Genomic DNA, 26,875 nt, shown 5'->3' with positions numbered 1-26,875 from the left:
TTGACCTCTCCACAGCTCACACACGGGTGGGCAGTGGCAGGTCCCTACACGGCGCCTCCTTATCGGGGTGCACACTGACTCGTCCCCGTGCAGCCCCTCTCCAGATCAGCAGACCCCCACTCAGACCCCTTCCACCCTCTGTACCGGCGTGGATGCTCTTGACGGCCCCTCCATGTCCGGGGGTACACATGGAGTGTGTGTGTGGGGGGGGTATCCCCAATGCCCCCTTGGTCCTCCCCCCATGTGACAGCAGGTGCCCTATATCCCCTTCACCCCACGGCGCGGCTGGTCCCTGCGCACCCCTTCACGCCTCGCACAATGGGACCCCCTCCGCCCGTGCCACACCGGGTCCCCTCCGCCCGTGCCACACCGGGTCCCCGCTCGGTGCCCGGTGCCCTGCTCGCCGGGGGTGCCGCTGCCTCGGGACTACATCCCCCATCAGGCCGCGGGCCGGGGCCGGCTCCGCTGCGCCCAGCGCCTTCAAACAAAAGAGTTTTCCCCCTGCGGGGCTCCGCTCCCCTCGGCGCTCCGAGCCCTCCGGCGGCCGGGACCCGGAGGCGGAGGAGGCGGCGGCGGCGGCGGCGGCAGCGGGGGGACCCCGGCGGGCTGGAAGTGCCTGTGCGAGGAGCTCGGGTTACAGAGAGAAAGGGGCTTGGCCAGGCGGGGGGAGGTGGGCGGAGGGTCCTTTTCTCTCTCTGGTTCTCTCCCTCTGCCTTTTTTTTCCCCCCTTCTCCCTCCCGAGCTCTTTGTGTGTCCCCCCCCCCCCCACACTCCCCTCCTCTCGCTCTCACACCCCCCCCCCCCCCCTTCCCAACCAACCACCACCACCCAACCCCCTCTCAAGTCTTTGTTAGCCATGCCTAGCCTGGTAGTACCAGGGATAATGGAAAGGAACGGGGGTTTCGGCGATTTAGGCTGTTTCGGTGGGAGCGGCAAAGACAGAGCGCTGCTGGAGGATGACCGGGCGCTGCAGCTCGCCCTGGACCAGCTCTGCCTGCTGGGGCTAGGCGAGCCTTCCTCCTCCTCCTCCTCCTCCGCCGTGGTGCTGGTGGAGGACAGCAACAACAACAACAATAACCCGCCGCCGCCGCCGCCGCAGCAGCCCCCGCCGCCGCCGCCGCCGCCGCCGCAGCAGCAGCAGCAGCAGCCGCCGCCTCCACCGCCGCCACCGCCGCCGTCGTCGGCCCCGAAGGGCTCGGCGGCTCCGAGCGCCGGGGCGGCGGAACCCAAGTTGTGCGCCTTGTACAAGGAGGCCGAGCTGCGGCTCAAGAGCAGCTCCAACACCACCGAGTGCGTCCCGGTGCCCAGCTCCGAGCACGTGGCCGAGATCGTGGGCCGGCAAGGTGAGAGAGCACCGGCAGAACCGGAGCCCCGCTTCCCCTTCTCGCTGCACCCCCCCCCCCCCCACCAACGGCCGCTGCCCCCCGCCGCTCCGCCCGCCCTGCCATTGTTCGGGCCGGCTCAGCCCTACCGGGGACAAAGCGGGAGGATGGCGAGACGGGGAGCGGGGAGGGATGAGGGATGCCTGCGAGGGTCCGGCCGCTTGCACCGGAGCCCCGAGCTCGCCGCTGCTCCGCTGCTCCCAACGAGCCCTTCCCGGACCGCGCTCTCCGCCTCGCTCCTTAAACCCAGGGAATAAAAGCAGGGAAAGGCGAAGGGGGGGGGGGACACACGACGACGACCCCCGGGACACACCCGGAGCCCGGTTGGGGTTTGAGCCCGAACCCGCCCCGATTCCCGGTGGCGCTCGGCGCTGTTGGGGAGGAAAATCCCCTTTGTTGGGCTCGGCGGGGCGGGGGTGTGGCGGGCCCGGGCCGCTCCGCTCCAAGCGGCACCGGCACCGGGACCGGGACGTGGAAGTTGGAAGTGCTCCGACGGGAGTGGGACCGGGACGGGCAAGCCCCGGGGGCGGGGGGGGGGGGGGGGGGAAGGCACCCGGGGAGCCCCACGCCCGGCCCTGCCGCTGGGCACGCTCCGCGACAGGGATGCTTTTGTTCTCCTCCCGGCTCTGTTGGGAGCGAGGTGGAATGGAGGAGGGCTTAAAGAAATAATTATATATATATATATATATATACACACACCACACCCACTCTTAAGTCACCCCTCGCCCACCCCCACGGCTCCGGGCTCCCGAGTGTGCAGGGAAAAACGGGGGGGGGGGGTGGTGGGCAGCAGCTCCATTGCGGGAAGTGGGGCAGGATTAGCCCATGGGGCTGGTGAGAGAAGTTTTGTGTCGCTTATAGAGGGGAAAACAATGCCAGTGTGGTGAAGTGGGGGGTTTTGCTCCTTCTTCTTTCTCTACACAAGTAACTTGATGCTCTGGAAGTGTGACGGGCAGAGACTGCGGCTCCAAGGCTTCCTTTTGGATTGGGAATGGGAATGGCCTGGGCAAGGGGTTTGCTGTTTGCCATAGTAGGGGGCTGCTTGGGGCCAGTGCTCCCAGTGCAGTGGGCTGTGCAGTGGGGCACTAGTAGGTAATGGCTGGGGGGTTAATGGCTCAGCATCCCTACATCGGCGCGGGTTATTGGGAACAATGGTGGCCCTGCTCATTCCCACTGGTGAAGCCGGTGGCTGGTCCCCACGCTGCGATGGGGAGCGGGCAGGGATGTCCCCCCCTTGGACACGCTGGGATCGTGGCCGGAGATGGGGCTGGAGATGGGGTGAAGGCTCAGAAGATCCCGCCTGGACCTGCTCCTCCCCTTGCTGCTGGCCTGAGCAGGGGCAGAAGCGCTGGGGCTTTGCACCAACTCTGCGAGGCCGTGGAGAATCAGGCCCCCTTTGTTTAATAAAGTTAGGAAAGAGAGAGGATTCGGCAGGCAGAATCCAGGGAAAACAGGCAGCGCAAGGGGGAACCCGGGCTGTTTTCCTCCCGGAGCTCCCTCCTGCCCCAAACTCCTGCAAAGGGGGTGTGTTTGGATGCGTTCCGGACGCAGCGACGCGCCTGGTGTGGCCGCACTGATGGAGAGGAACGTGGAGACCTTGGGTTGGTTTCCACCATTTTTAGTGTGTGTGTGAGGGTTTTCCCCCATCTGGGAATTGGGGGGTGTCAGTGGGGCAGAATGGGCTCCATCCGTTAGTGGGAAGGGCGGTAGAAGCCGTGGTCCTGCACTGGGGCGGATGGGATGGATCTGTGCTGGTAGGAACCAGGATTGCCCACGGCGCTTTGCTCCAGCGGAGATTGTGATCCACACTAAAGGCCTATAGGAATGTGCCCTGGATCTCGTTCTTGTGTGGAAAGCTGGATCCCGAGGGTCTGCTTTCCGACGGAGCTGGGTGCAGGGCACCCTGGGAGGATGGATCCTGTGCTCTCATGGATGCCTGACCAGGAATTTCGGGGAGGAACCCCAAAGCGTGCACCTTGTCACCTCCTTGCTTGTGCTGCTCATGGTTTTCTAAGGAATTGGGGGCAGTTCTGGGTATTTGTGCATAGGAGCATGGATAATGTGGGGAAAAGACGGGAAAAAGAAGTAATAGTGGAATAAAAATGGTTTCAGGGCTTTTAATAGGTAAGGGGCTTGAGTTCCTTTAACTTCACGTTCTGCGGTGTGAGGAACCACACCGTCCCTTCATGTTACCTTCAACTGCTGTCTCCCATCTTTGGAAGTGCACCTTCTGACACGTATGGGTTTAAGAGGCCTGGATCTGGGCACGGGGGCCCTTTTCCATGCCCCTGGCAATGGGATGTCCACCTCCAGGGTATAAATAAGGCCCAAAGCCCCATAGATCGGGATGGGAGCGCTTGGAAGCGGTTCCGTTGTGGCGGAGGGGGTGGCTCCACTTCCACCTGGAGCTGCTGCAGGAGCTGAACCCCGTGCTTGGCAGCTCCCTGCTTTCCCTGGGAACTGGGAACGTGCCCTCGCGGAGCCAATCGCGTGCGGGAGCCTCGCTGGAGTTTGTGCGCTCCATTCCAGCAGCGCTTCCGCAGCGGCACCGCCGCTTTCCATGCGGGATGGGCACCGGTTGGGATGAGACCCAGGATGATGGGAAAGGGGCCGGGCAGGCGCTGGTGTCTGAGGGCTGGGTGCTGGTGGGATGCAGCTTGAAGGGGAGGAAGCTGGAAAGGGAAGGATGAAGGGATAAAGGCGTAACAACGCCTTGGACCGATGTTCATGACCTCTTCCACTCTGGCCCTGGCCACGCTTGGCGATGACTTCCCTTCCCTGGCTGGAAGCGGAGCCATGACCTCCATACGTGCCCTTGTCGCTGCTATGGTGGGGAGCATGGATGCCTCTCCCCGCGTCCTGGCTCCTGCTGAGCATTCCCTGCAACTCCATCCCTGCTGACCTTGGGAGGCCGAACCTCCTGGCACGTGCCAGGGTGTGCGCGGTGCTCCCTGGCTCTGGAGCCCGCTCCGGGCCTGCGTTTTGGGGGGTCTGGTGGCTCTTCCCAAGGGAACAACGCCCTTCCTGGGGCTGTTCCTGTTGTCAGGAGCCAGGCCCTGAGGTGTTTCCGGAGGCGAGGATGGGCGCTTGCACAGGAGGAGAAGGTCCTTGCAAAGGCAAGGGGTGTGAATGGAGATGGGAAGAGCAGGAAGCGTATAAAGGTGTCGTGCTTCCGAGTGTGAGCCTGGGGAAGGGCAGAGCTCCCCAGCCACCGGGATGCCCGTGTTCTGCTCTGGATGTCACCATGGGCAGGTACAGCCCCATGAACACACGCATGGGACTTCTCCGCCTGTTGTAATCTGCTCCCAGTGACCAAGTGGGCTGGAAGCGGGGTATTGTAGTTAGGGCGATGTGCTCCTGTTCTTTGTGTGTGTGCTGTGGGGCCAGCTTGGCTTGCTGCTGTGCGGAGCAAGCGGTGCGAGCTGCTCCCAGCGGGTACCTTCCCTGTAAGAGCATCTTTACTCTCATCCCCGGTAGTAGCATCCTTTGTCACCTGTGCCCAGAGACAGCCTTTGATGAAGCCTCTCCCAGCCTGCTCTAACCAGCCTGTTGTCACCAGGCGTGAGATGATGTGAGAGAGGAGCCTGGTGTAAATGGCTCTTTCTTGGCAAGGTGAAGTCAAATTACCGAGAGGCCCCACGAACCCCAGGTGATTTGGGCTCTTTGTGTAGCTCCAAACACGCTCGAACGCTCTCGGCATTTAAAAATAGTCCAAGGAAGCCTTTTCCATTGAGGAAGTCTGATGATTGCAGCTCCCCCACCCACCATGTGGAGGAGGTGGATGTGCAGCATCCGAGAAGCAGCAGCAGCGCGGGGGTCAGATCCTGTCGCCTGCTTGCTCTGTGGAAAGCTCGGAGCTAAAGGGCTGCTGGGGCCTGAGGACCAACCTCCTTACGCAGCTGGAGCCGGGCCTTAAAGGGAGCGAGGAATTGCGGGCGGGCGGCAGCTTGTTGGGAAGTGTTGATGAGAATCCATCTGAATTTCCAGCAGGGAAAAGTGCCGACCGGGATTGACTTTGTGCGGTTTGAACTAGAGGTGGGAGGAGAAAACGGGTCTGGGAGAGAGACAAAGGGAATTTTCTAGGGAGAGACACGCACACACAGAGGCTCCGAGCATCCGATCCGGCTGCTGGATGCCGCGGTGACCGAATGAACCGCGCCGCAGCACCAGGAATCTGGGGCAGTGGGAGAGCTTGGGGGGGGGGGAAGCGGTCCTCCTGCCTTTGTCTGGCAGCCCCCTGCTCCTGCAGCGTGGCCGTGCCCCCCTTTCCCTGCGCCTTGTCCCGCTTTCCCTATGGATCGGGATCGTGCCGGGGTAGGGGGGGGGGGCTGCGGGCACACCCACCCCGATGCGATGCCAGCCCCGAGCTCCCAACTTTCCTCCGCCACAAACAAGGCAGCGATTGCCCGTGGCATCGGAGCTGGTGCTTTTCCTTTCTTGTTCCCCCCCCTCCATCCCTTTATTCCCCCCACCTCCATCCCTTTATTCCCCCCACCTCCATCCCTTTATTTCCCCCCCCTCCATCCCTTTATTTCCCCCCTCCATCCCTTTATTCCCCCCCCTCCATCCCTTTATTTCCCCCCCCTCCATCCCTTTATTTCCCCCCCTCCATCCCTTTATTTCCCCCCTCCATCCCTTTATTTCCCCCCCTCTCCATCCCTTTATTCCCCCCCATCCCTTTATTTCCCCCCCCTCCATCCCTTTATTTCCCCCCCTCCATCCCTTTATTTCCCCCCCTCTCCATCCCTTTATTTCCCCCCCTCCATCCCTTTATTTCCCCCCTCCATCCCTTTATTTCCCCCCCTCTCCATCCCTTTATTTCCCCCCCTCCATCCCTTTATTCCCCCCCTCCATCCCTTTATTTCCCCCCCTCTCCATCCCTTTATTTCCAACCCCTTCCTCCATAAACAACTTTCATCCCTCTGGGAAAAGGCAGAAAATCCCTGCGCTGAAAGGAGGTGGCTGCTGATTTTCACAACACGGTCGTGGCTTGGGGTGGGGGGGGGGTGTTGGGGGGGGGGTGTTGGGGGGGGGTGTTGGGGGGGGTGGGTTTTTCCCCCCCTTGTAAACACAACTTGCATGGTCGGGACGATAAAACCCCAATGCAAAGGGGTTCGGTCGGTTGCTCGTGGTCCTTTTGTGCGCATCGGGGTGAGCGTGTAGGGGGGTTGACCCCACTTTCAATGCAGCGGAAAACCTTACCCCCCCCCCCCAGACAGGCAGGAGGGTTTCGTTGTGATGCTCTTTGTGTGCTTGTCTTTTAACACGACTTTCCTCTTCATTGGGAAACGAGTGCCCCACCTTAGCAGGGGTATTTGAGGGCTGTTGGGTTTATGGCCCCCTTTAATATGACCATAACCCCCCCCCCCCAAAACAAACCCAACCCCAAGTTTTAATTTGCCCTTAAGCTCTTTTCTACCACAGCATCAGTGGCAAAATGCCCTCAAGTGGGGTATTTGCAGGTGTAATTTAGAGCGGCCCGGTGGAAAAGTGCCTCAGTGTAAATGGGAAGAGGGCTAAAATCCGTTTGTCTGCAGAGGTCATTTCCAGCCCGCTGGAAACAGGGCCGTGCGGTGATTCGGGGTGCTGGGATTTAGCAAAGCACAATGTAACGCAATAAGAACCCACCTCAGGGCTGGGGCTGGGGGCTGGAAGCTGGTCCAGCACCTCTGATGGTTGTAGGTGAAGCTTCCTGAGCTGTGCCAGCCTGCACCAGCGTGTACCTGTGCAGGATGTGGCCTTCTAGCAGCAGGGAAGGGGAAGGTTGTCAGGAGGTTGGACTCTGGAGTGTGGTACCCGATGGAACAATGGGTTTACATTGAAAGAGGGGGGATCCCAGGCTCTTCCCTGTGAGGATGCTGAGGCGCTGGCATGGGGTGCCCAGAGAAGCTGTGGCTGCCCCATCCCTGCCAGTGCTCAAGGCTGGGTTGGACACAGGGGCTTGGAGCATCCTGCTCCAGTGGAAGGGGTCCCTGCCTGTGGGTTTAGATGAGCTTTAGGGTCCTTTCCAACCCAAACCAGTCTGGGGTCCTGTGAGCCCCAGAGATGTGGCTGCTGGCGTGGTGCAGCATCCATCCCCTGCATCCCGTGTGCCGCTCCGCCCTTTTCCTATGGGAGCCACCTTGTGCGAGAAAAGACTGGGGATGGGCTCATGCAGAGTCCGATCGGATGCAGCCGACCCCCTGGTTGCCCTCAGGAGCTGGATAGAGGGACCAAGCCCTTGAAGGCCTCTTTAGGGTCTGTGCATCCCAATCTCCCCCTGATTCCCCATCCCCGGGTGGGCAGTGGGTAGACTCAATGTATTGGGTTTTAGCCAGAGCGAGCCGCTCTGGGGGTTAATCCCAGTTAGAAACTGGTCTGGGTGCTGGGGGCTCCACTGTCCTCAAGGGTTTCTTCCTCTCCCTTAGCATTTGTGCCTGACTGGGGTCATTTGCGACCCGCATTCACTCGGACTCAATCGGCAAGCAGTTGACTGAAGTTACAAAGCAAAAGGGATGGGGCGGAGGGGGGGAAACAATCATACCAACCCCCTTTCCCAATGCTTTGGGGTCTGCGTTACCGGCAAAGCCCAGCAGAATAGGAGCGAGGTGATGGAGCAGGAGCCTGCCGGGGATCAATTAGCTGCTGTCTGAGCGCTGCTGCCTTAAAGAGCAGAGCGCGACAGCAAAGTTAGGTGGTAGCAGAGCCTGTGCAGGTCCTCTCCTCCTCTTGGTTGTACGTTTTCAATGCCACCTCCTAAGCAGCTCTCCCCTTTTAATAACCCCCCGGGTCAAGCTGTTTGTTCCGTGCGGCATTCGCATGGCAGTTACCCAAGGAGAAAGCCTTTCGGTCCAAAGAACCCACCCCCCCGGCCAACTTTGATGGGACAAAAGCACTCAGGACCACGCTCCTCGGCTGGCTCCGGTAGCAAGGGCCGCATCCTGAGCTGGTTGCGCCGTGGCCAAGGCGGCTCAGTTGTGTGGGAGCAAGGTCAGGGTTGGGATGGGGCGGGCTGGGAGCCGTGGCACTGAGTGTGGGGAGAGGTCAGATCGGAGCCAGGCTGATGTAAGTGGTGTAAATCAGTGCAGCTCTCTGGGGAGCTGTGGTGCTGATGGCTTGGCCCGTGCCTTGCAGCGGTTCAGGGCTGCTGGGGGCAGATCTGCGCCACTGAACCCACTGGGGCTTGATGGGCTCGGGCTCCTTTCCCTCTGCGGGGTTATCCCCTCCACTTCCTAAGCACAGGATCCCCCATCTGTCTCTGCAAAGCTTTCCTGTCTGCAGGCCTGCACGGAGACCCTCCCTCCTCCTCCTCCTCCTCCTCCTCCCTCTGCTTCTCACACCACCGACTGCACCATGCGTCCTTTTGTCCGTTTCTAGATCCTCCCTCCCTCCTCTCGCCGTGCTCTCTCCTTGCCCATCTCCCTTTTGCTGCTTTGGGGCCGTGGCGGGGGGGGGTCTCTCCTTTGCCTCTGCACCCCTCATTCTCCTCCTCCTCCGTCAGTGCCTCCCCCTCCATTCCCATCCCCTTTCCTCCATCCCTAACTCCGCGCGCGTTTTGCCCTCGTTCATGTGTATTCCTCGCCGCCGTTGCCTCCCATCTGGCCCCCAGCCTGGACCCCCCCGTCCTTTGTGGCTGCTCCGCTCCCCCGACCTCCGGGTTGCCTCCGTGATTGTTCCCTATGGAGCAGGGCTCGGATCCTGCGGTGCTCTCATTGTCCCGTGCCTCAGAGCAAACCCAAGCCCAGCCCTGGCAAACGCCTGCCCGAGGTCCTTTGCTCCTGGCAGGCACAATGTGGGGCATGGAGGGATCCAGCAGATCCTTCCTCAGCACGAGGTGATGCCCGGGATGCATTTCCATAGGGATGTGAGCTGATAACACCCCCCCCCCTCTTTCTTTCCATGCGATGCTCGGGTGAGATCCCTGGGGAAATGGTGGCATCTCGGTTAATCTGCCTAAGATGGAATCTCCAGCTTTGGAGCGAGCAGCATGGGAATGGGGCAGGGAAATGTCTGCCAGGGATGGGCCATGGGGAGCTGACCCTGCCCTGGAGCTGCGGGTCCGGGTTTGATCCTGCCCTCCTCGGGATGCTTCGTCCCATGCTTGTGTCGCGCTGAGCACCGTCAAGCGCCGCTCTTTGGGTTGCCCAAGCGCTAATGATGCCGCGCTGTCGATGCCCACGGTTCCACGTCAGCTCTTTAGGAACTTCCCTAAACAAAGCACTGCGAATACACTCCAGGGTGTGAAGGCAGTGGGGAGTAACACGTGAGCCGCATTGGACTTGGCAGGGGCTGGAAGCGGGTTGGAGTTTGGGAATGTGCCCAGCTCCGGGTCAGATGTAGCATTCCCAGTCCCCAGGAACCGAGCGGCTTGAGACGGGCTCAGTGCAGCAGCAGCGCGATGCTTGAGCGTGGCAGGGAATCCTGCAGGAACACCGGGCAGGAGACAGCGATTCCCGTTCCACAACGGGAGCAACCGAGACTATTCCGAGGAGTTAAAACTCGCTCCGGGAGCCGACACCAGCGCTTGTCCCACCCCAATGCCGGGATCCTATGACGGGCGGTGGGGTTTGGGAGCTCCACGCTTGGAGCATGCCTTGTGCAGCTCTCACTATTGGTTGTAGCGTGCGCGGCGTTCCCGGCAGCCCGAGGGGCACGAGGCTCCGCGTGTATCCCGATGGATATGGGATTCGGTCCTTGCTAATGGTACGTGGTGCTGAGAGCGTTCCGTGCCCGGCAGCCCCGAGCTCCCAGCTGGGGGAGATGGTGTTTGTTAGGAGCTGTATAAAGAGCGATGCTCCAGCCCATGAGTTCTCCATGCCTTGGTTGCAGCAGCATCGGTTGGGGGTCATCCGGCGTTCAAGGATGCTCGTGGTGTGTTGGGGAAGGTTGCCTGGTGTCAGAGCATCTCTGGTACCCACAGAGGAGATGCCTTTGGAGACAGGGGTCAGCGGGAGCCTTTCCAGAAGGGGTTCCTAGAGAGCTGTGCCACATCTGTAGGAACACAGATGATTGATGCTTGACGGCAGCCTCGAGGAAGCTGGAGTCGCACGGCTGGCTCTAAACCCCTTTAAAAAGGGGCTTTGGGAGCCAAAACACGCTGGCAAGTCTCTTGCCTTTTTTGGGAAAGCAGAAGGATGCTCGAGCTGGAAGCGGCGGGGGGAATCGGCTTGGTGGGCACCAGGGATCCGCAAAAGCACCGGCTTGGGAAGTGATCTAAGGAAAGGCTCCGAGCCCCCAGGTTGCTGCGGCAGGGAAGAAGCCTTTGCCCATCCGTCACGGGCAGAACACGGCCCCTTCACTGGTGTCCTCCTGCCCGCCTCTGCCCCGCAGCATCCGAGCTGGGGAGCCCCAATGGCTGCATCTCTGCTACCTCCTGCCCCAAACCTGGGCTCCCCAATGGGTCGCACCAGCCTCACCCCAGTCCCCACGAAGGGCTCTGCTCTTTGGGCTATGGCAGACACCTCCTCCCTGGCGCAGGGTGGTGATGGGGGGGGGAATGGCTGCGTGGCGAGGGCATCCCTAACCCTGTGCCTTATTTTCTCTCTCCTCCTCAAAGGCTGCAAGATCAAAGCCCTGCGGGCAAAGACCAACACCTACATCAAGACCCCCGTGCGGGGCGAGGAGCCGGTCTTCATGGTGACGGGGCGGCGGGAGGACGTGGCCATGGCCCGCCGGGAGATCATCTCCGCTGCCGAGCACTTCTCCATGATCCGAGCATCCCGCAACAAAGCCGGCACCACGTTCGGCAGCGCTCCCACCTTGCCGGGGCAGGTCACCATCCGCGTGCGCGTGCCCTACCGCGTGGTGGGCTTGGTGGTGGGGCCCAAAGGGGCTACCATCAAGCGGATCCAGCAGCAGACCAACACCTACATCATCACGCCCAGCCGGGACCGGGATCCGGTGTTCGAGATCACCGGCGCGCCGGGCAACGTGGAGCGCGCGCGGGAGGAGATCGAGACCCACATCGCGGTGAGGACGGGCAAGATCCTGGAATACAACAACGAGAATGACTTCCTCTCCAGCAGCCCCGATTCCGGCATGGAGAACCGCTACTCGGAGGCCTGGCGGGTCCATACGCCGGCACCGGGCTGCAAGCCCCTGTCCACCTTCAGGCAGAACAGCCTGGGGTGCATCGGCGACTGCTCCGTCGACCCCGTCTATGAGACGCCGCGGCTGAATGACCAAAATGACTTCAATTACGGTTACCTCTTCCCCAACTATGGGGTGAACAAGCAAGATCTGTATTATGGGGTGCCGGAGTCGGGTGCCCCGATGTGGGCCGGGCAGGAGAACACCAACCCGGTGTCGGTGCTCTTCTCCAAGCAGCAGCGGTCCAGCAGTACCGGCGCCATCCATCCCAACTCCCATCGCTCCCCGTCCTCCTCCATCCAAGAGCCCAATCTCTCCGGTCTCCCTAGGCGGTCGCAGGGGGAACCTCTCCAAGGGTTTTCCAAGCTGGGAACGACGACCGCTGCCCGGACGTCCGTCTCCAGCAGCCGCGAGTGCATGGTGTGCTTCGAAAGCGAAGTCACGGCAGCTCTGGTGCCCTGCGGCCACAACCTCTTCTGCATGGAGTGTGCCGTGAGGATCTGTGAGAGGACTGATCCCGAGTGTCCCGTTTGCCACGCTGCAGCCACTCAGGCCATTAGGATATTTTCCTAAAGAGACAGAGCCAGGGCATTGGGGTGGGGGGGAGGTGGGGATAGGAAGGGAGTTGGGGGGGGGGGGGGTCCAGGAGAGAAAAGAGATGATGCTAATAATAATAATAATAATAATAATGCTAATAATAATAATAATGACATCCGAAGAACAAACGAATGAATGAAAGAATAAATTAATTTAAAGACGAAAAGAAGACAGAAGAAGAAGAAAAAGGAAAAAAAAAAAAAAAAGAAAAAAAAAGAAATTATTTTACGAGTTATTTTTTAAAGCAGAAAAAGTGAATAATAAAATGGAAATGAATAGCAAAAAGCCAGAAATTGGGAAGGGCAAACGATGCTCCAGCCTGCAGACGTCTTCTGGAGAGCAAGTTCTCGGGACGCGCGCACTCGGATCTCGCAAGCAAAGCGGTTTAAGTTCAGTTTCTTTTTGGTGGTGAGATTGGGACTTCTCGGCATGGACCAAGCCAGGCCATGGGGATGGGATGGGGAAGGGAGCAGGGATGCGGGGAGGGCCCTGCGGGCCTTTCTTCTCCAGCCACTTCGTCTGTGGTCTGAAGGCCCTGCTCTCCTCCTCCTCCTCCTCCCCAGGGATGTCTCAGCCCAACTGGGAGCTCGGCAAGGAACAACTGGGAAGAAAGGAAAACGGATGCCAGGGATTTGGAAGAGACAGCAAAGAAACCATCGACCTCTGGGAACCTGTTAGAACGAGGGCACAACTGTATTACCTCAAAGATTTAAACACAAAAAAAAAAAAAACAGCTAAAGAACTTTTATTGTTTTCCTTTTTTTTTCTACAAAAATGATGATAATAATAAAAAAAAGAAAAAAAAAAACCACACACACACACAAATAAAAAAAAAAAAAAGAGAAGGAAATCCTTCAAAAGAAGATGAAGGCGTGGAAGGTGACGCCGGTGCAGGAGGTTCGGAAGAGCCTCCTGGAATCGCACCGGGCGCGGAGCAGTTCTTTTGTTCTTCTGAGCCGCCGTGGAGTCTGGACCTTTGGTCTTTTTCTTTCCTTATCCGAGCAGGGATTTGTTCCTCAGACGAATCAGGAGTCACTAACAGGGTATTTCAACCGCGGTCCTGCGTTCCCATCCGTGGCCGGAGTGGATCGACTTCCACGGTTCCGGAATTCACTCTTCATCCCTTTTCTCCAAGTGATGCCAGCTGCAGCTACACACGTGCACACCCCTAACCGTGGGCTTTTCTTTTCTTAACGCATAGAGATTATATATCACACCAAAACCTAAGAGAGACGATCATGCAATACAGGCAACGAGCCCCCACTGACCCAACGTGCATCCCACCAGGAAGCAAAAAACCACGAACCAACCCCGACTTTATAAGAGAGGATTTTGTTGTCGTCGTTTTTAAACTGGACCAAAACCTTTTGTTACCCAAAAAAAAAAAAAAAAAAACCAAGTTGGGGGGCGGGGAAAAAGGGGGGGAGGGGGGGAGGGGAATAAAGAAGAAAGAAGTATTTCTTTATGGACCAAAACCTCGCCGCTGGCCTTTGCCTGGATCTTCCTGAGGTTGGCCGCTTTTATAGATTCTATTTTTTTCAGAAGGAAACACAAAAAAAAAAAAAAACCCCACAAAAAAAAAAAAAAACACAAACCACCCCAAAAATTTGCCTTGTTGAACGTCCTTGAATCCTTTCAAGACTCCCGGTTTTGTTTGAATGAAATACTTTTGGAAAGCCTCGGGAAGCGGGCAGAGGATGGGCTTCGAGGCTGGCTTCGGTGCGCCAGGCACGCGAGCTGCAAGCCAGCACCTGCACGTCATCAGGTTTGTCCAAGCGGTGTCTGGATGCCAAAATGCTGTGATGGTAAAGATGTGTGTTGGATTAAGCTATCGAGTACCGGTTATACCTATCTAGAAGTATATGTGTATATATATATATAGGCACTTAACTCATCAAGCACCTATATATATATATATGTGTATATAATCGTATATATATATAATTTGTCTCCCACCGCCACCACTTCTCCATTTCCTACCCCTTGACTTCTGCTCACAGATCCCAGACCTTGGTTTAGAGCTGAACCAACAAGTATCCCAACTTGTTCCGGCCAGTTCTGCTTTTCCCCTTCGGTTACAGGAGACTTTCTGTTCATGGTCATGGCATTCCTGGGAACATCCCCCTCTTCCAAGCCGCTTGCTCCCGGTTGCGCCCTCCATCCCAGTGGACTGAGCTTGCCCCTCTTGGGGTGCTCTGTGTTCACTAAAGATCCACTTTTGGTCTTTGGAGAACGGGTGGAAGGGCATGAAGTGATGCTCCTCCATCAGGCTGCATCGGCGGTTACCTAGGGGTAAGAGGTGGCTGGAGGGGTGGGTGACATTCCCAAGCTCCGGAGTGGATGCTGATGTTCTGGAGAAAGGAAAAGGCAAAGAGATGCTGTGCTAAAGGGGCACTGTCAGGTGGAATTGGTACTCGCTTCCTCCCCAAAGCTTTAACTGATCTCCGGCCGTGTGGTTCTCCCGGCCCTGCACCGGGAGCAGGTCGGGATGGGAGAGCTTCCTGGGGGAAGGCGCCGCGTTTTGGACCCGCCGCTGTGGGTACCATGGGGTGATGGAGGGCTGGGGGTGCTGGGCTCCCGAAGCCTCCCTGGCCCGGTGCTGTCGCAGGGCACAGAAGCCAGCCATCCATCCTTCCATCCATCCATTCCATCCATCCTTCCATCCATCCATCCCATCCATCCATCCCTCCATCCATCCCTCCATCCATCCCATCCATCCATCCATCCATCCATCCATCCCTCCATCCCTCCATCCCTCCATCCCATCCATCCCTCCATCCATCCCTCCATCCCTCCATCCCTCCATCCCATCCATCCCTCCATCCATCCCTCCATCCCTCCATCCCTCCATCCCATCCATCCCTCCATCCATCCCTCCATCCATCCTTCCATCCCCTCGGCAAAGGCTTCCGAGCCCTGGCCGGCTCTGGCCTCATCCTTTCTAAAACTGGTCCTCCTTCAAAATCTGGCTTCGGTTTGGTCCCAGTCAAAGAAGGCGAAGGGAGAGGGGGAACATTCCTGTTCTCCGGGTGGAAACCTCTTCCCTCCCCAGCACACCACCTCCTCCGTGTCCCGCACCCCCATCCCAGGGTTGGATTTGAACCGTTCCTTGCGCGGAATTCTCCTGCTGATGCTGAGAGAGTGCTTGGGGCAAGAGCCGGGGTTGGGAGGGCGAGGGATGGGTCCGGGGTGGGGGGGGGGGTCCAACCACCCTTGGAAGGGGCGTTCGGAAGCGTTGGCGTCGGTGATGATGGAGGGGATTGAGCTGGGAATCGCACCGGGAATTGCTTTCCCCCCCTCCCCGGGCCGATGTGTTAGTTGAGTGGCTATAGTCGTTCTTGGCTGAGTGAAGTCTGTTCGTGGTAATGATGTGAGCAAGTTTTAATCAATGTCTTTCTTTGATTGCCAGGTTATGAAGAGGTGGGGGGGAGCGGGGTGGGGGGGGAAGGAGACACCCGTGGTAGGGACCTGGGGTTGGGGGGGGGACCTATTCTAGCACTGACCCTAAGGAGTGGGAAGGGGAGGGAAGAGGGAGGCCGCTCCCGTTAAATCTCCTCCCTTCCCTTAAGAAACGAAAGCGATGTAAAAGCCTCCTGCATGCTGAAAAATGGTAGAGAAAATGAGGGGGAAAAACAAAAAAAGAGGTCTTTTTAAGAAAAAAAAAAAAAAAAGGAAAAGAAAAAAAAAAAGGAAAAACCATAAAAAAAAAAAAAGACAAAAAAAATCAAACAAAAAAAAGAAGGAATTCTGACCCAAACAAACGTCCATGCTTGATGGGAACCGGAGCGGGGTTGTTGGTCCGTCGGTCCAGGCGGCACCGTGACCCCTCTCTGCAGACAAGGTTCCTCCTCGAGTCTCCAAGTTGGCCTTTAATAAAATCTTCAGTTCCAATAACCTTTATATATATATATATATATACACATATATATATACATATACATATATATTAAAAGAAAGCTTGATGTAGCAGTTCTAGTTTAAAAAGGAATAGAAAAGTGTTTCGGCCCCCGTTTCCTTTTGAGTTCTCCCTTTCCCCATCCCGCACCTCGTCCCGACTCCATAGTTTGATGTAGCAACTTGGGAAGAAAGCAAAACCAGGCGCTGTAAAAACGCACCGAGAGCTACCTCTGGCCTGAGTAATGGGGCTGCCCCGGGGGGGGGGGGGGGGGGCCCTGCAGCCCCGGGTGCTGTTGCCATCCATCCATCCATGAGGAGCCCGGTTGCGGGGCTGAAACAACAGAATTTGCATACCTATTTTTTTTTTTTGTTGTTGTTGTTGTTTTTTCTCTCTCTTTTTAAATATATGTATATATATTAAAAAAAAAAGGCAAAAAAAGGCAAAAAAAAAAGGCAAAAAAAAAAAAAAAGCTTAAAAAAGAAAAATCAATAAAAACAAGAAAAATGCCCATGACCTTAACTATTTGCTCTGACTTGTATCTTCCTTGAGAGGTGACTCAAACTGGCTTGTTGGTCCGATTCACCAGCAATAACTCAAGCTAACTAAAGACAGAGCCCTCCTCCCGGCACCCTGCCCTGCTCTGCACCAGGGTCCCAGCGGCATTCCCTGCTTCCCTCTTTCCTCCCACTCCGCAGGGATGCTCCTTGCGATAGGAGCGGCGCTGTAAACCAGCTAGGCTGAACCTCGCTAGCTTCACCTGCGCTCAGCATCCCTCCCAGGGTGCTGAGGAACCCCTTTGGGGTGCTGGTGTGGCACCATCCCTGTGCCCCCAGGGAGGCAGAGGAACGCTGTCCAGGTCTTCCCAAGCCAACCCACCTCTTCCTCCTTTGGGTTTAGGGGCAGCAAAGCTCTTGCAGGGAGCCTGGTCCTCAAGACCCCCATCCTTACGGCTTCACTTTATGGCTACTGAGGAGCCCACCAAAGTGGGGGGCTCCTGGCAGTGGTAAAGCAAAGCACGTGCAGGATGGGACCTCACGGGTGGCCCAATGCAAGCGGATGCTGCTTGGTTTCCCCTCGGGGCAGCGGGGAATGGAGTGCTTCCATCTAGTGGGAATGATGGAGCCAGTGTGGGGATGAGGACCTGACTGGGACTTGCCACGCGCGGGGGGATGCTCTGCGCGCTCATCCTGCGTCGGGTCCCCAAAACCCAGGGGGTAGCGGCGTTGGAAGGTGCTGAGCCGTTAGCAGGAGGTTTCCAGGTCCAGGCAGGATCAGACTCATCCAGGGGGATGGAGTGGACCTAGGGAACGGGGCTGACTCGGTGCTGGATGCCGCTGGGATGTGCGCGTGTGCTTTGCCTGCGCCAAAAGCAAGGAGCGGGGGCTCCGGTGCTTTGCTCCATGGGGGCCTCATCCTGCAGCCTTTTCCTTGTGGAGGCAGAGCCGAGGCGGTGTCAGGGCTGCGGGAGCATCCCTGGTCCCAAGGTGCTGTGGACCGGGGAGGTGATGCCAAAACCTGCCGGGTCCTAGGCTGGTGTCGGCAGGGCACCACGGGATGGTGCAGGGGAGAGGGTGACAACAGGTAACAAAGGGAAAGCCGAGAGAGAAGGGATGCTCGTGCTGCGATGCCATCCTCCTGGACAGGAATTATATAGAGAATAGCGTGTATTATAATGCAGAACAAAAGAGAAGAGGGGAAAAAGAACCAAAATTGGATTTATATTTAATGAGGAGATCCTATAAAAATATCTCGTCCTAACTCCCATTTGCAAAAGTATTTTTCAGCTGGAGGGAATAGCTATTATTATTATTATTTTATTTTTTTTTTCTCTTTTCTTTCTTTCTTACGTAAAAAAAGAAGAAACCTAACGAATAATCTCCATCCATACCAAGGCTCAGACTGTTAATACTGCGAACCTCGGAAATCACTGCTCCACCCTGTTCCTTTGCGAGTTGAAGGGTTTATTTTGATGCGTTTTTTAAAGAGAGAGAGAGAGGAGGGGGGGAAAAAAGCGGAAAAAAAAGGAAAAAAAAAAAAAAAAGGAAAAAAAAGGAAAAAAAAAAAGATTTTAAGATTAGAACATTTCTTTATAATTTAATATTCTATTTTAATAAATGCATTTATTACGTGTAAATGTAGCAAGGAACTGGGCTAATAAAAGTACTTTTTATTAGGTAATTTATTATAAGGAGAAAAAAGAAAAAAACACAAAACAAAAGGATATTTTATTTTATGATAAAGTGATCCTTAAAAGTTTAGAAGGTTTAGAATATATGTAGGTTTAAAAAAAAAAAAAAAATACATTTGTATCCAGAGTATTGCTTACAAAGTGTTTTTAATATATGTTTCCTCTTTTTGTGTGTGCGTGTGTGTATGTACAAGGTGATAGTCATGGTGCAGATAAGCCCTTTCCAGAAACGAGACATTAACGCAGTCGGATGTGTTTAAGCGGAAGGTGACGAATAAAAGGAGAAAACGAGCATAAAACTGGTGCTGAAAACTGAGAGAAATAGGAGGAAAAAAAGAAAGGAGCGCTCGGAATCGCGGAGCCCCAGCCTTGGGCTTGCTCTGTCCGTGAATCCCTTTGCGAGGGCTCAAAGGGCTTTGTGGGCTTGGATGAAGCTTGAGGGGCTTGGGGGCAGCGTGGTCCCAGTGAGCCCCGGTTTGCTCCCAGTTTGCTCCCAGTGAGCCCCATCCAGCCCCGGCCTCGCTAAGAGCATCGCCCGCTGCCCAGGGTCCGGCTTCGACCCGGTGCTGCGTGGGGATGGGTTGCTCCTGCTGGGTTTCCTTAGGGAATGGTTGCTCCCACCATTGGGCACTGGGATGCAAAGCTTGCGTTCTTCCAGCCGGCACCACGGGCCCGATCCTGCCGCAGGGAGCCAGGGACCAGTGTTGCCCTTGGTTCAGTTCGCAGCAGGGTGCAGGGAGCCTGGGATAAAGCAGCTCCTTGGAGGAGGCCACCGGATTCCTGGTCCTTCCCAGGATGGCAGCGCGCTCGCAGGGATGCTCTGCACACCACGGGGGTGGTTGCCATCCATTGCCTCCCTTCAGGCTTCGGTTCCGTGTGTGCCTGCCAGGACGGGAGTGTTTTATCCCCCCATCCATCCTCCTCCTTTTGGAGCTAAGGGCTTGTGCAGGACCCAAGTGCTCCTGGCCAGCTCCAAGCCATCCCGGATAGGGGAATGTCGCCCTTTCTGCTCCCACCAAGCTGGAGAGGGCACCCAATGGCCAAGACAACTGATGGAAAAGCCATCCTGGAGCAAGCATCCCCATGGGATGCTTTGTGCTTGCAGAGGAAGCTCTTCAGCCTCATCCCTGTGGGGTCTGCAGGACCTTGACCCGAGTTGGGATGGGTTGAACAGCTCCAGAGCATGGAGGGTCCTACACTTCCATATGAAGCCAGCCCATGTCCCGTTCCCTTCCAAGCAGGAAGCTTTGGGGGATGCTTCTGCTCTGTTGCCTTTCAGAGAAGCATTTTGAAAAGCAGATTTTCTTTTCTTTTTTGGGGGTGGCGGTTGTTTTTTAACCAAAAAGGAGATAAAAAAAGGAAAAAAAAAAAAATGTTGATGGGTATTAAAAAATAATAATAATAATAATAATAATAATAATAATAATAAACGCTCAAATTTATTTCCTATAATCCTAGAGTAAAGATGAAAAGATTAACTAGTTCAAATAGTAGATGCTATCCATATTGTTTAATCTATAGTAGAGCCAAGTGATCCCAGACAGAGCAGAATGTAAATGAAACTCCGAAGCAAGATCAAGGAATCATTTGTAACTTCCCAGCAAATTCCCATCTTATTTTTTTTGGGTCCTGTTTTTCCTGAAGCAAAAAAAAAAAAAAAAACCCAACCAAAAAAGGGATGGAATAATGGGTGGGTTTTTTAAGCAAAAAAAAAAAAGAGATATTTGGGGTGTTTGGGTTGGTTTTTTTGTCACTAAAACTAGGAAGATTTGGCTTGTCACCGAGTAAATCCCGGCTCAGGCTGGTGGGGTTTGCCTTATCCCGACCTCCGGGTCGGGAGCAGGGAATTGCCGAGGGGAAAAGGAGAAACGGGCCAATTCCTGCTCCTTTTCCTGCTGTTTGAACGTCTCCTGGCGAGGGGAAGGGCAGGAAGCTGGGATGAAGTCTCCTGTGTAACGTGAGCGCTGAACCAGGGGAGCAGAGGATGCTCGGTTGGGTCCTTCCCTTGTCTCTTTCCTTTTCCCTTTGGGATCCTCGTTGAGCCCGGAGGAAGCCTCGCACCGCGCTTGGCACCGGCATCGCGCAGGGTGCCAGCTCCGCTGGCTCTTCGGTGCCAGATGCTCCCCTGAGGGAGCCTCAAACCATCATCGTTGTGGGGTCCCCCCGGCATCCCTGAGCGCCAGCATCGGCGGAGAGGGGCAGGATGTGCCCCACACCCCCAGCTGGTTAAACCCTGTTCCTTGTGGGTCACAGAGCCAGGCCACCACTTTGCTCCCAAGCATCGGTGCTGCACCAAACCCCACTCCCCTGTTTCCACGTTACAAAGGACCCAGCATCAAGGCCGTTATCATTAGAGAAGCAGAAGAAAACCACTCTTACCTCCGCGGTCGGCTTTTGCTCCTCTCCTCCGTGTCGTGGCTCACCCATCGGTGATGCCCCTGAGCCGGGAGCATCCCTAAGGATCCTAAAAGCCTTGGAGACACGCTCATGGAGGGCAGGAGCAGGGGCAAGAGGAGGCAGCCGCTTACCAGCATTCCTTCAGCAAAGCCATGCAATAGGTTAGGACAGGAAGCGAAGACAGTTCTCATTCTGCACATAGCACTGTGAATCCGAGCGGGTTGGGAGCGCCGGGCACAGCATCTCCTGTGCTGTCAGAAGGGGTTGTGCTTGGTGGTACCAAGCTCCTGGTCCTGCAGGGTGACCAAGGGGCCCTGTTTGCTCTTTCCTTTTCGTTTTACCTCATGTTTTTTGGTTGGATACTTGAAGAAGAGGCAGTGATTGACATTGGACGATGGGTGATGCGCTGGGCTGGAGAGTGGATGCACTTTATACTTGTCTACCGAGAGCGGGGTCCCATCCTGCCTCTGCAAGGTTCCCTCGGTGTCAGCGCCGGCAGAGGCAGGATGGGCTGGTTCTTCCAAAGCCCTCTCGAGGATGTTAGGGAGCAATCCCTGTGTTTCGTTGTGGGGTTTCACATCCTATAGAGACTCCCAATCCCGTTGTGCTCGTAGCTGACCGGGTGGAAAACTCAGCCGTGATCCTGCTGGGTTCGCCCTCGGTTTTGCCCCGTGCCGTAGGGAACGCTGGGCAGCTCCTGCCTTTCCTCCTGTGTAGCTCACCCCTTTCAATGGGGTTACTCAATTGGAATCTGAAGTGGCTTCAGCCCTGGCAGGCTGCGGCATTCCCGCTGGATGCGCTCCAGCATCACTCCAGGGCTGCTAACGCAGCCAATGGGAAGTCACCCCCAGGGAAGTGACACTGGAGAAAGCTGGAGCCGTTCCACCGGGGCCAATGAAGACTCCGTCCAGCCGTGGCAATGCTGATGGCAGAATGGGTTTGCTGGGCTTGAGACGCTGCTTCCCAAACGTTCCCTCAGCTCCTGGGGGCTGGGATGAAGGGATGCGCTCGTGGGATGCTCTGCTCCTCCGTGAGACAGTCGCAGGCTGGGTTTTCCCTTTTCCTTTCGGTTTCGGTGCAAGGTAATGGGAAAGAGAAAGGGGAAAACGCCACAGATGAGGGGCCTGATCCTGCTCTGCAGCCGAGGCTTTGCTGCGGGCTTCCAAGCAGCGTTAAGCAACCATGAAGGGCACGCGGAGCCGTGCCGCGGAGCAGCTCTGATCCCAGCTCCAGGGGAATCAATCCCCTGGGATGCCCAGAGCAGCCCCCAGGCACCCATTGGGACCTGCAGAGGATTCCCTCTGGCTCTGGCCTGGTATCAAAGAGCTCCCGGTGGGATTTCCCATTGGAAACATGAGCTAAACCCCAACTGGATCCACGGGGACCCCCCAGCGCCGAGCTCAGTGATACCCCCCCCCCAGCCCTTCATGGCTTATTGCTTGCTCCAGCATCCCATCAGCTTCCCTTCATCCTCGCTCCAAGCCGTACAAGTGTCTGTGTGTATCCGCTTTCCCACTGGATCCGGGTGCTATCCCATAGTCCTGCTCCATGGTACTCCCAACCTCGCGCTGAGCCAGCCCTGTGTGGCCCTTCCAAGTCCATTCCTTCTTCCATTGTGTTTGCTTTGATGGATTCTTCTCCCCCCCCACCCTGCCCCACTTCCTCTTTTCTTTGAACATCAATAGGAAACCTGTAGTAGGGATTGTTACTATTGGAAACCGATCACATATTCCATCCCGGTATTCCCATCTCTCCGGCGTGATGCAAAAGGAAAGGCCTGAGAGGGACATAACCGAAGCTAGAGTAGAGTTAGGCTCGTCGTCTGAGTTTTGAGGCATATAGGATAAGGGGAGAAGGAATGGTGAAAACAAGAAAAAAAAAAAGGTGAAAAAAGAGAAGAAAAACTTAAAATAATGATGTTGCACAACTTGTAGAAAACAAAGAAGGGAAAGGGTTAATGTATTAAATGTGCTAAATTACATTAAGAACTTAATTTTATTAAAGTATTATTACTTAAGAAACGCAGGCTCTGCGCTTGGTTTCCGACCGCTCGGGGCTGCAGGGGGGAATCCTCGAACCGTGGGATGGGTTGGGATGAAGGGAGCTTCAAGCTCCTGCAGCTCCATGGGCAGGGCCCCCTTCCGCATGGAACACCGCAGGGATGGGGCAGCCACAGCTTCTGGGTACCGGTGCCAAGGGCTGACGTCAGCCCTTGGCACCGCGGCTCGGTGCGGGCAGATGGTGGCGCGGGGCTGGGGTGGGTTTAATGCCAGTCACTCCCCTGGGGACAGCCACAAGATGTGGCCAAGGAGGGGTCTGGTCACCCGCAATGGAGCTGGCACCCCCCTGCTCACCCTGGGCTGTGGGAGCAGGATCTGACCTCCAAGGCCTCCAGCAAGACCCCTTCGTGCTGCCCCTCCTCCTGAGGGGGATGCAGGGGTGGGATGCTGGAGGTGGGGATGCTGGAGGTGGGGATGCTGGAGGTTGGGATGCAGGGGTGGGATGCTGGAGGTGGGGATGCTGGAGGTTGGGATGCAGGGGTGGGATGCTGGAGGTGGGGATGCTGGAGGTTGGGATGCAGGGGTGGGATGCTGGAGGTCGGGATGCGGGGGGGGATGCTGGAGGTGGGGATGCAGGGGTGGGATGCTGGAGGTGGGGATGCTGGAGGTTGGGATGCAGGGGTGGGATGCTGGAGGTGGGGATGCTGGAGGTTGGGATGCAGGGGTGGGATGCTGGAGGTGGGGATGCTGGAGGTTGGGATGCAGGGGTGGGATGCTGGAGGTGGGGATGCTGGAGGAACCCCGCTGGAGCCTCCAGCAGCAACGCCATAGGGGGAGTTTTCCCAGATTCCCATTGTAGGGATGAATCCCTGTGTGCTGGGGGGGGGGGGGGGGGAAGCCACAGAGAGACCCCCGGACCCTGCACTGGGACGGGGACACACACCCAGCACTGGGGGCAATGGGGAGTGAAGCTGGGGCCGTAGCAGGCTGGGGCTGGGGCCATTGGCACCCATGGGTGCAGCACCCGCTCCATCTAGTGGCAGCCCGGTTGTCACCAGCCCCACCAGCGATGGCACTGAGCGGGGCAGGATCGTGCCTCCGGGCAGCCAGAGCTGAGGGCTCCCATGCGCTGGCTCTGGCCATGCAGGGGGACCACTGCCCACCCACAGCATCCTCTTGGCATCCCCTTAGGGCTGCCCCAAAGGACATGTCCCCAGCGGAAGGGATCATAGAGTCATGGAGCCACCTCAGAGCTCATCTCCATCTCCCCTCTGGCAGATTCAAGCCATTCCTCTTGTCCTGTCCCTACCTGCCCGCACCAGGGTGCCCCACGGCTGCCCCACCAGCACCCAGAGGCTCACCCAGCCCTTGGTGCGGAAGGGGCAGGGCTGGGTGCAACACAAAGAAGGGTGCACCCAGTGTCCCCCTCCCCACCCTGCCCTGAAGGGCTGCACCCACGGATGCTTGCGCTTACTCAGTGCCACCCTGAGTCACCCCATGGCTGTGCCTTCAGGGCCAGAGGAAGCAGGGACGCAAAGAGATGCCAGGTCCCAAACAATGGGGACAGAAGGGAGAGACCCTGGTGGGGTTTTCCCCCTGCTATTTGTGTAGGTCCTACATAAACACAGGGCGAGCGTGAGGGTGCACACGAGGGCAGTGATGCAGAAGCAGCCGCCGTGTCCGGGTTGGGGGGGCTGCAGTGAGCAGAGGTAGAGGGTGATAAAGGTGATGCCGTCACTTGGTGGGTGGTTTTGGGGGTGCTCAGATGTTCTGGCAGCAGGGGCCCTGCTTGCCCTCCTGCTGCGTGGGCAGCACCCGGATGGGCTCGATGCTGGTGCTGGGGCCGAACTCGGGCTCCGGCTGCCCCGGGATCTGCCTCTGGGACACGATGCGGTAAATCTCTGCCAGCAAAGGGAACAGCGGGAGCTTGAAGTGAGGGTTTGAGTGGGGGACCCCCAAAACGCCTTCATCTGCCCCCCCCCCCCCAACCAAGGGAGCATGATCCCACCGCAGCAGGGCCCTGGGAGAACACCGGTGCCCGAAGCCATCCCCCTTACCCGCGAGGATGTTATGGAATGCCGTCTCCACGTTGGTGGAATCCAGAGCAGACGTCTCCAGGAAGGACAACCCGTTCTTCTCTGCAAGGACAAGGGCGAGCTCACACCGGTGCCACGAGCCACAGCTCCGGGATGGAGACGGGACAGGGCAGGATGGGGAGCGGGTACCTGCAAAGCTCTTGGCCTCATCGGTGGGCACGGCGCGGAGGTGCCGCAGGTCGCTCTTGTTGCCCACCAGCATGATGACGATGTTGGCATCGGCGTGGTCCTGCAGCTCCTTCAGCCACCGCTCCGCGTTCTCGTACGTCAGGTACTTGGCGATGTCGTAGACGAGCAGAGCCCCCACTGCCCCACGGTAATAACTGGGGCACAGCGAGGGGACGGGTCACAGCAGGGCCCTGCATTGGGGACACCCCATGGGGACACAAGGGGACTCACGCGGAGGTGATGGCGCGGTACCGCTCCTGCCCGGCCGTATCCCAGATCTGAGCCTTCACCGTCTTGTTCTCCACTTGGATGCTCCTGGTGGCAAACTCCACGCCGATGGTGCTCTTGCTCTCCAGGTTGAACTCGTTGCGGGTGAAGCGCGAGAGGAGGTTGCTTTTGCCCACCCCAGAGTCCCCAATGAGCACAACTTGGGGGGGGGACACACACACAAGCACAGGGTCAGCCCCACTGGGCACCCGCAACCACCTGAAAATAACCCTCAAGAGCGTTCCTGGACCTCGCCAGGAGTTTCCTTCCCAGCTCCAGGGATGGGAAAGCTCCGTATACATAAAACAAGGGGGAAAGCAGAGGCCGGACCCATGTGGAGGCAGCTGGGCCAGAGAGGCCGAGCACAACCGGGTCTCCTCTTTGCAGCCCTGAGGGTGCACAAGAGACCTGGTCTGAAAGGAAGCATTTTCCGCCTCCTCCTCTTCCTCCTCCCTGGCCGGTCCCTATGGAGCCCGGTGGGACAGGCTCTTGGATGCTTTATCTCGCAGCTCCCCCATCGAGTTTGTTGAGTTCATGACTCAAAGGGGTTGGATTTTGATGGTATTTCGTTATTTCCCAATGCCCTCGCTGATGATTCCGAGCATTCCCGGATGCAGGGACACCCCTGCGGGACCCAGCCTGGGGGCAGGATGCAGGGGACTTAGCAGCATCCTCCATCCCGTGCACTAAAGCACTCGGTGGGCTCGGTTCTGGCTGCCCCTCTGAGCATCACATCCCTGACACATCACATCCCAGCCCGGAGGTGGGCATGGAAACAGCCTGGAGCTCTGGGCAGGAGCCGCAGCGAAGGTTCCAATGAGTACCCATGCCCAGGGCTCATCTACTCTGAGCCCCTCCAGCAGCACCAAGGTCCTTTCATTAGCACAAGGACCACAAACAGCCCCCCCCCCCCCCCCCCCCAGCAGCCACAACCACGGCATCAACCATCTCAGACCACGGCAGCAGCCTCCATCCCAGCAACACCATCACCCACCTTCCCTGTGCCCAGCTCCCCAACGAGCCCCCCCACCAGGTCCCCAGCAATGGGACGCTGTGTGTGTTCTATCCCGGTACAAGCCAAAGCCCCGGCTTCCAGCTCCATCCCAAGGGCACCGCATGGAGGCTGAGCCCGAGCTCAGCTCATCACAGGCATGGCCAGCGCAGGAGACCCACCTTTGAAGAGGTAATCGTACTCATCGTCCTTGCCCCGCATCCTGCCCAGCACCGCAGCCCCGATCCCACTGGGCAGGCTGGGATTTCCGGGCCTGATCCAGCCCTGGCCGGGGCTGGTCCCTGCGCACTCGGAGGTGGCCACAGCCCTTCCTCCTCCAAAGCCATTGGCTGCAGGGGCTGCCCATCACCGGGCAGGTGCCTTCACCTGGGCCAGGTAAAGGGGCAGGTATGAGGCTGCTCCACGGCTCTGCAAGACCCAAATCCCCCCCCTCTGCATCCTGCATCCTGCATCCTGCATCCTGCATCCTGCATCCTGCATCCTGCATCCTGCATCCTGCATCCTGCATCCAGCTCTGGAGCAACAGCACAAGAGGGACCACAGCGATGCTGCGAGGGCTGGAGCATCCCTGCTCTGGAGCCAGGCTGAGAGAGCTGGGCTGGGGCAGCCTGGACAAGAGAAGGCTCCTGAAGGGGAGACCTGAGAGCAGCTCCAGTGCCTAAAGGGGCTGCAGGAAACCTGGAGAGAGGTTTAGGATGCAGGGATGCAGGGACAGGCCAAGGGGAATGGCTTTAACCTGCCCAAGGGGAGACTGAGATGAGCTCTTGGGCAGAAGCTTTTCCCTGTGAGGGTTTTGGGACAC

The 26,875-nt window shown here is 57.4% G+C and overlaps 2 protein-coding genes across 2 annotated transcripts; one reads left to right on the top strand and one right to left on the bottom strand.

Moving 5' to 3' along the window:
* Positions 1–819: 819 nt before the first annotated feature.
* Positions 820–12,028, top strand: MEX3A (mex-3 RNA binding family member A). The gene is made up of 2 exons (XM_065660097.1): positions 820–1,343; positions 10,918–12,028. The coding sequence occupies exons 1-2, from the start codon at positions 857–859 to the stop codon at positions 12,021–12,023; spliced, it is 1,593 nt and encodes a 530-aa protein (XP_065516169.1). The 5' UTR covers positions 820–856; the 3' UTR covers positions 12,024–12,028.
* Positions 12,029–22,506: 10,478 nt separating this feature from the next.
* Positions 22,507–26,351, bottom strand: LOC136004041 (ras-related protein Rab-11A-like). The gene is made up of 5 exons (XM_065660139.1): positions 26,235–26,351; positions 25,026–25,221; positions 24,756–24,949; positions 24,588–24,668; positions 22,507–24,431 (listed from the first exon to the last, which is right to left on the bottom strand). Exons 1-5 carry the CDS (start codon positions 26,272–26,274, stop codon positions 24,292–24,294), a joined length of 651 nt encoding a protein of 216 aa, XP_065516211.1. The 5' UTR covers positions 26,275–26,351; the 3' UTR covers positions 22,507–24,291.
* Between the last annotated feature and the right edge of the window lie 524 nt (positions 26,352–26,875).

Source organism: Lathamus discolor, chromosome 24 (genome assembly GCF_037157495.1).
Source record: "Lathamus discolor isolate bLatDis1 chromosome 24, bLatDis1.hap1, whole genome shotgun sequence".
NCBI lineage: Eukaryota > Metazoa > Chordata > Aves > Psittaciformes > Psittacidae > Lathamus > Lathamus discolor.
Note: the sequence above shows the minus strand (reverse complement) of the source record. Positions and strands in the feature narration are given on the sequence as shown.

Bases quoted from the DNA above. Each gene is read 5' to 3' on its own strand.
- MEX3A (XM_065660097.1), top strand. From the start codon at position 857: ATGCCTAGCCTGGTAGTACCAGGGATAATGGAAAGGAACGGGGGTTTC. The intron at 1,344-10,917 runs GTGAGAGAGCAC...TCCTCCTCAAAG, and splicing joins CGAGATCGTGGGCCGGCAAG to GCTGCAAGATCAAAGCCCTG.
- LOC136004041 (XM_065660139.1), bottom strand. From the start codon at position 26,274: ATGCGGGGCAAGGACGATGAGTACGATTACCTCTTCAAAG. The intron at 25,222-26,234 runs GTGGGTCTCCTG...CCCCCCCCCAAG, and splicing joins GTACGATTACCTCTTCAAAG to TTGTGCTCATTGGGGACTCT. The intron at 24,432-24,587 runs GTAAGGGGGATG...CTTTGCTGGCAG, and splicing joins ATTCCATAACATCCTCGCGG to AGATTTACCGCATCGTGTCC.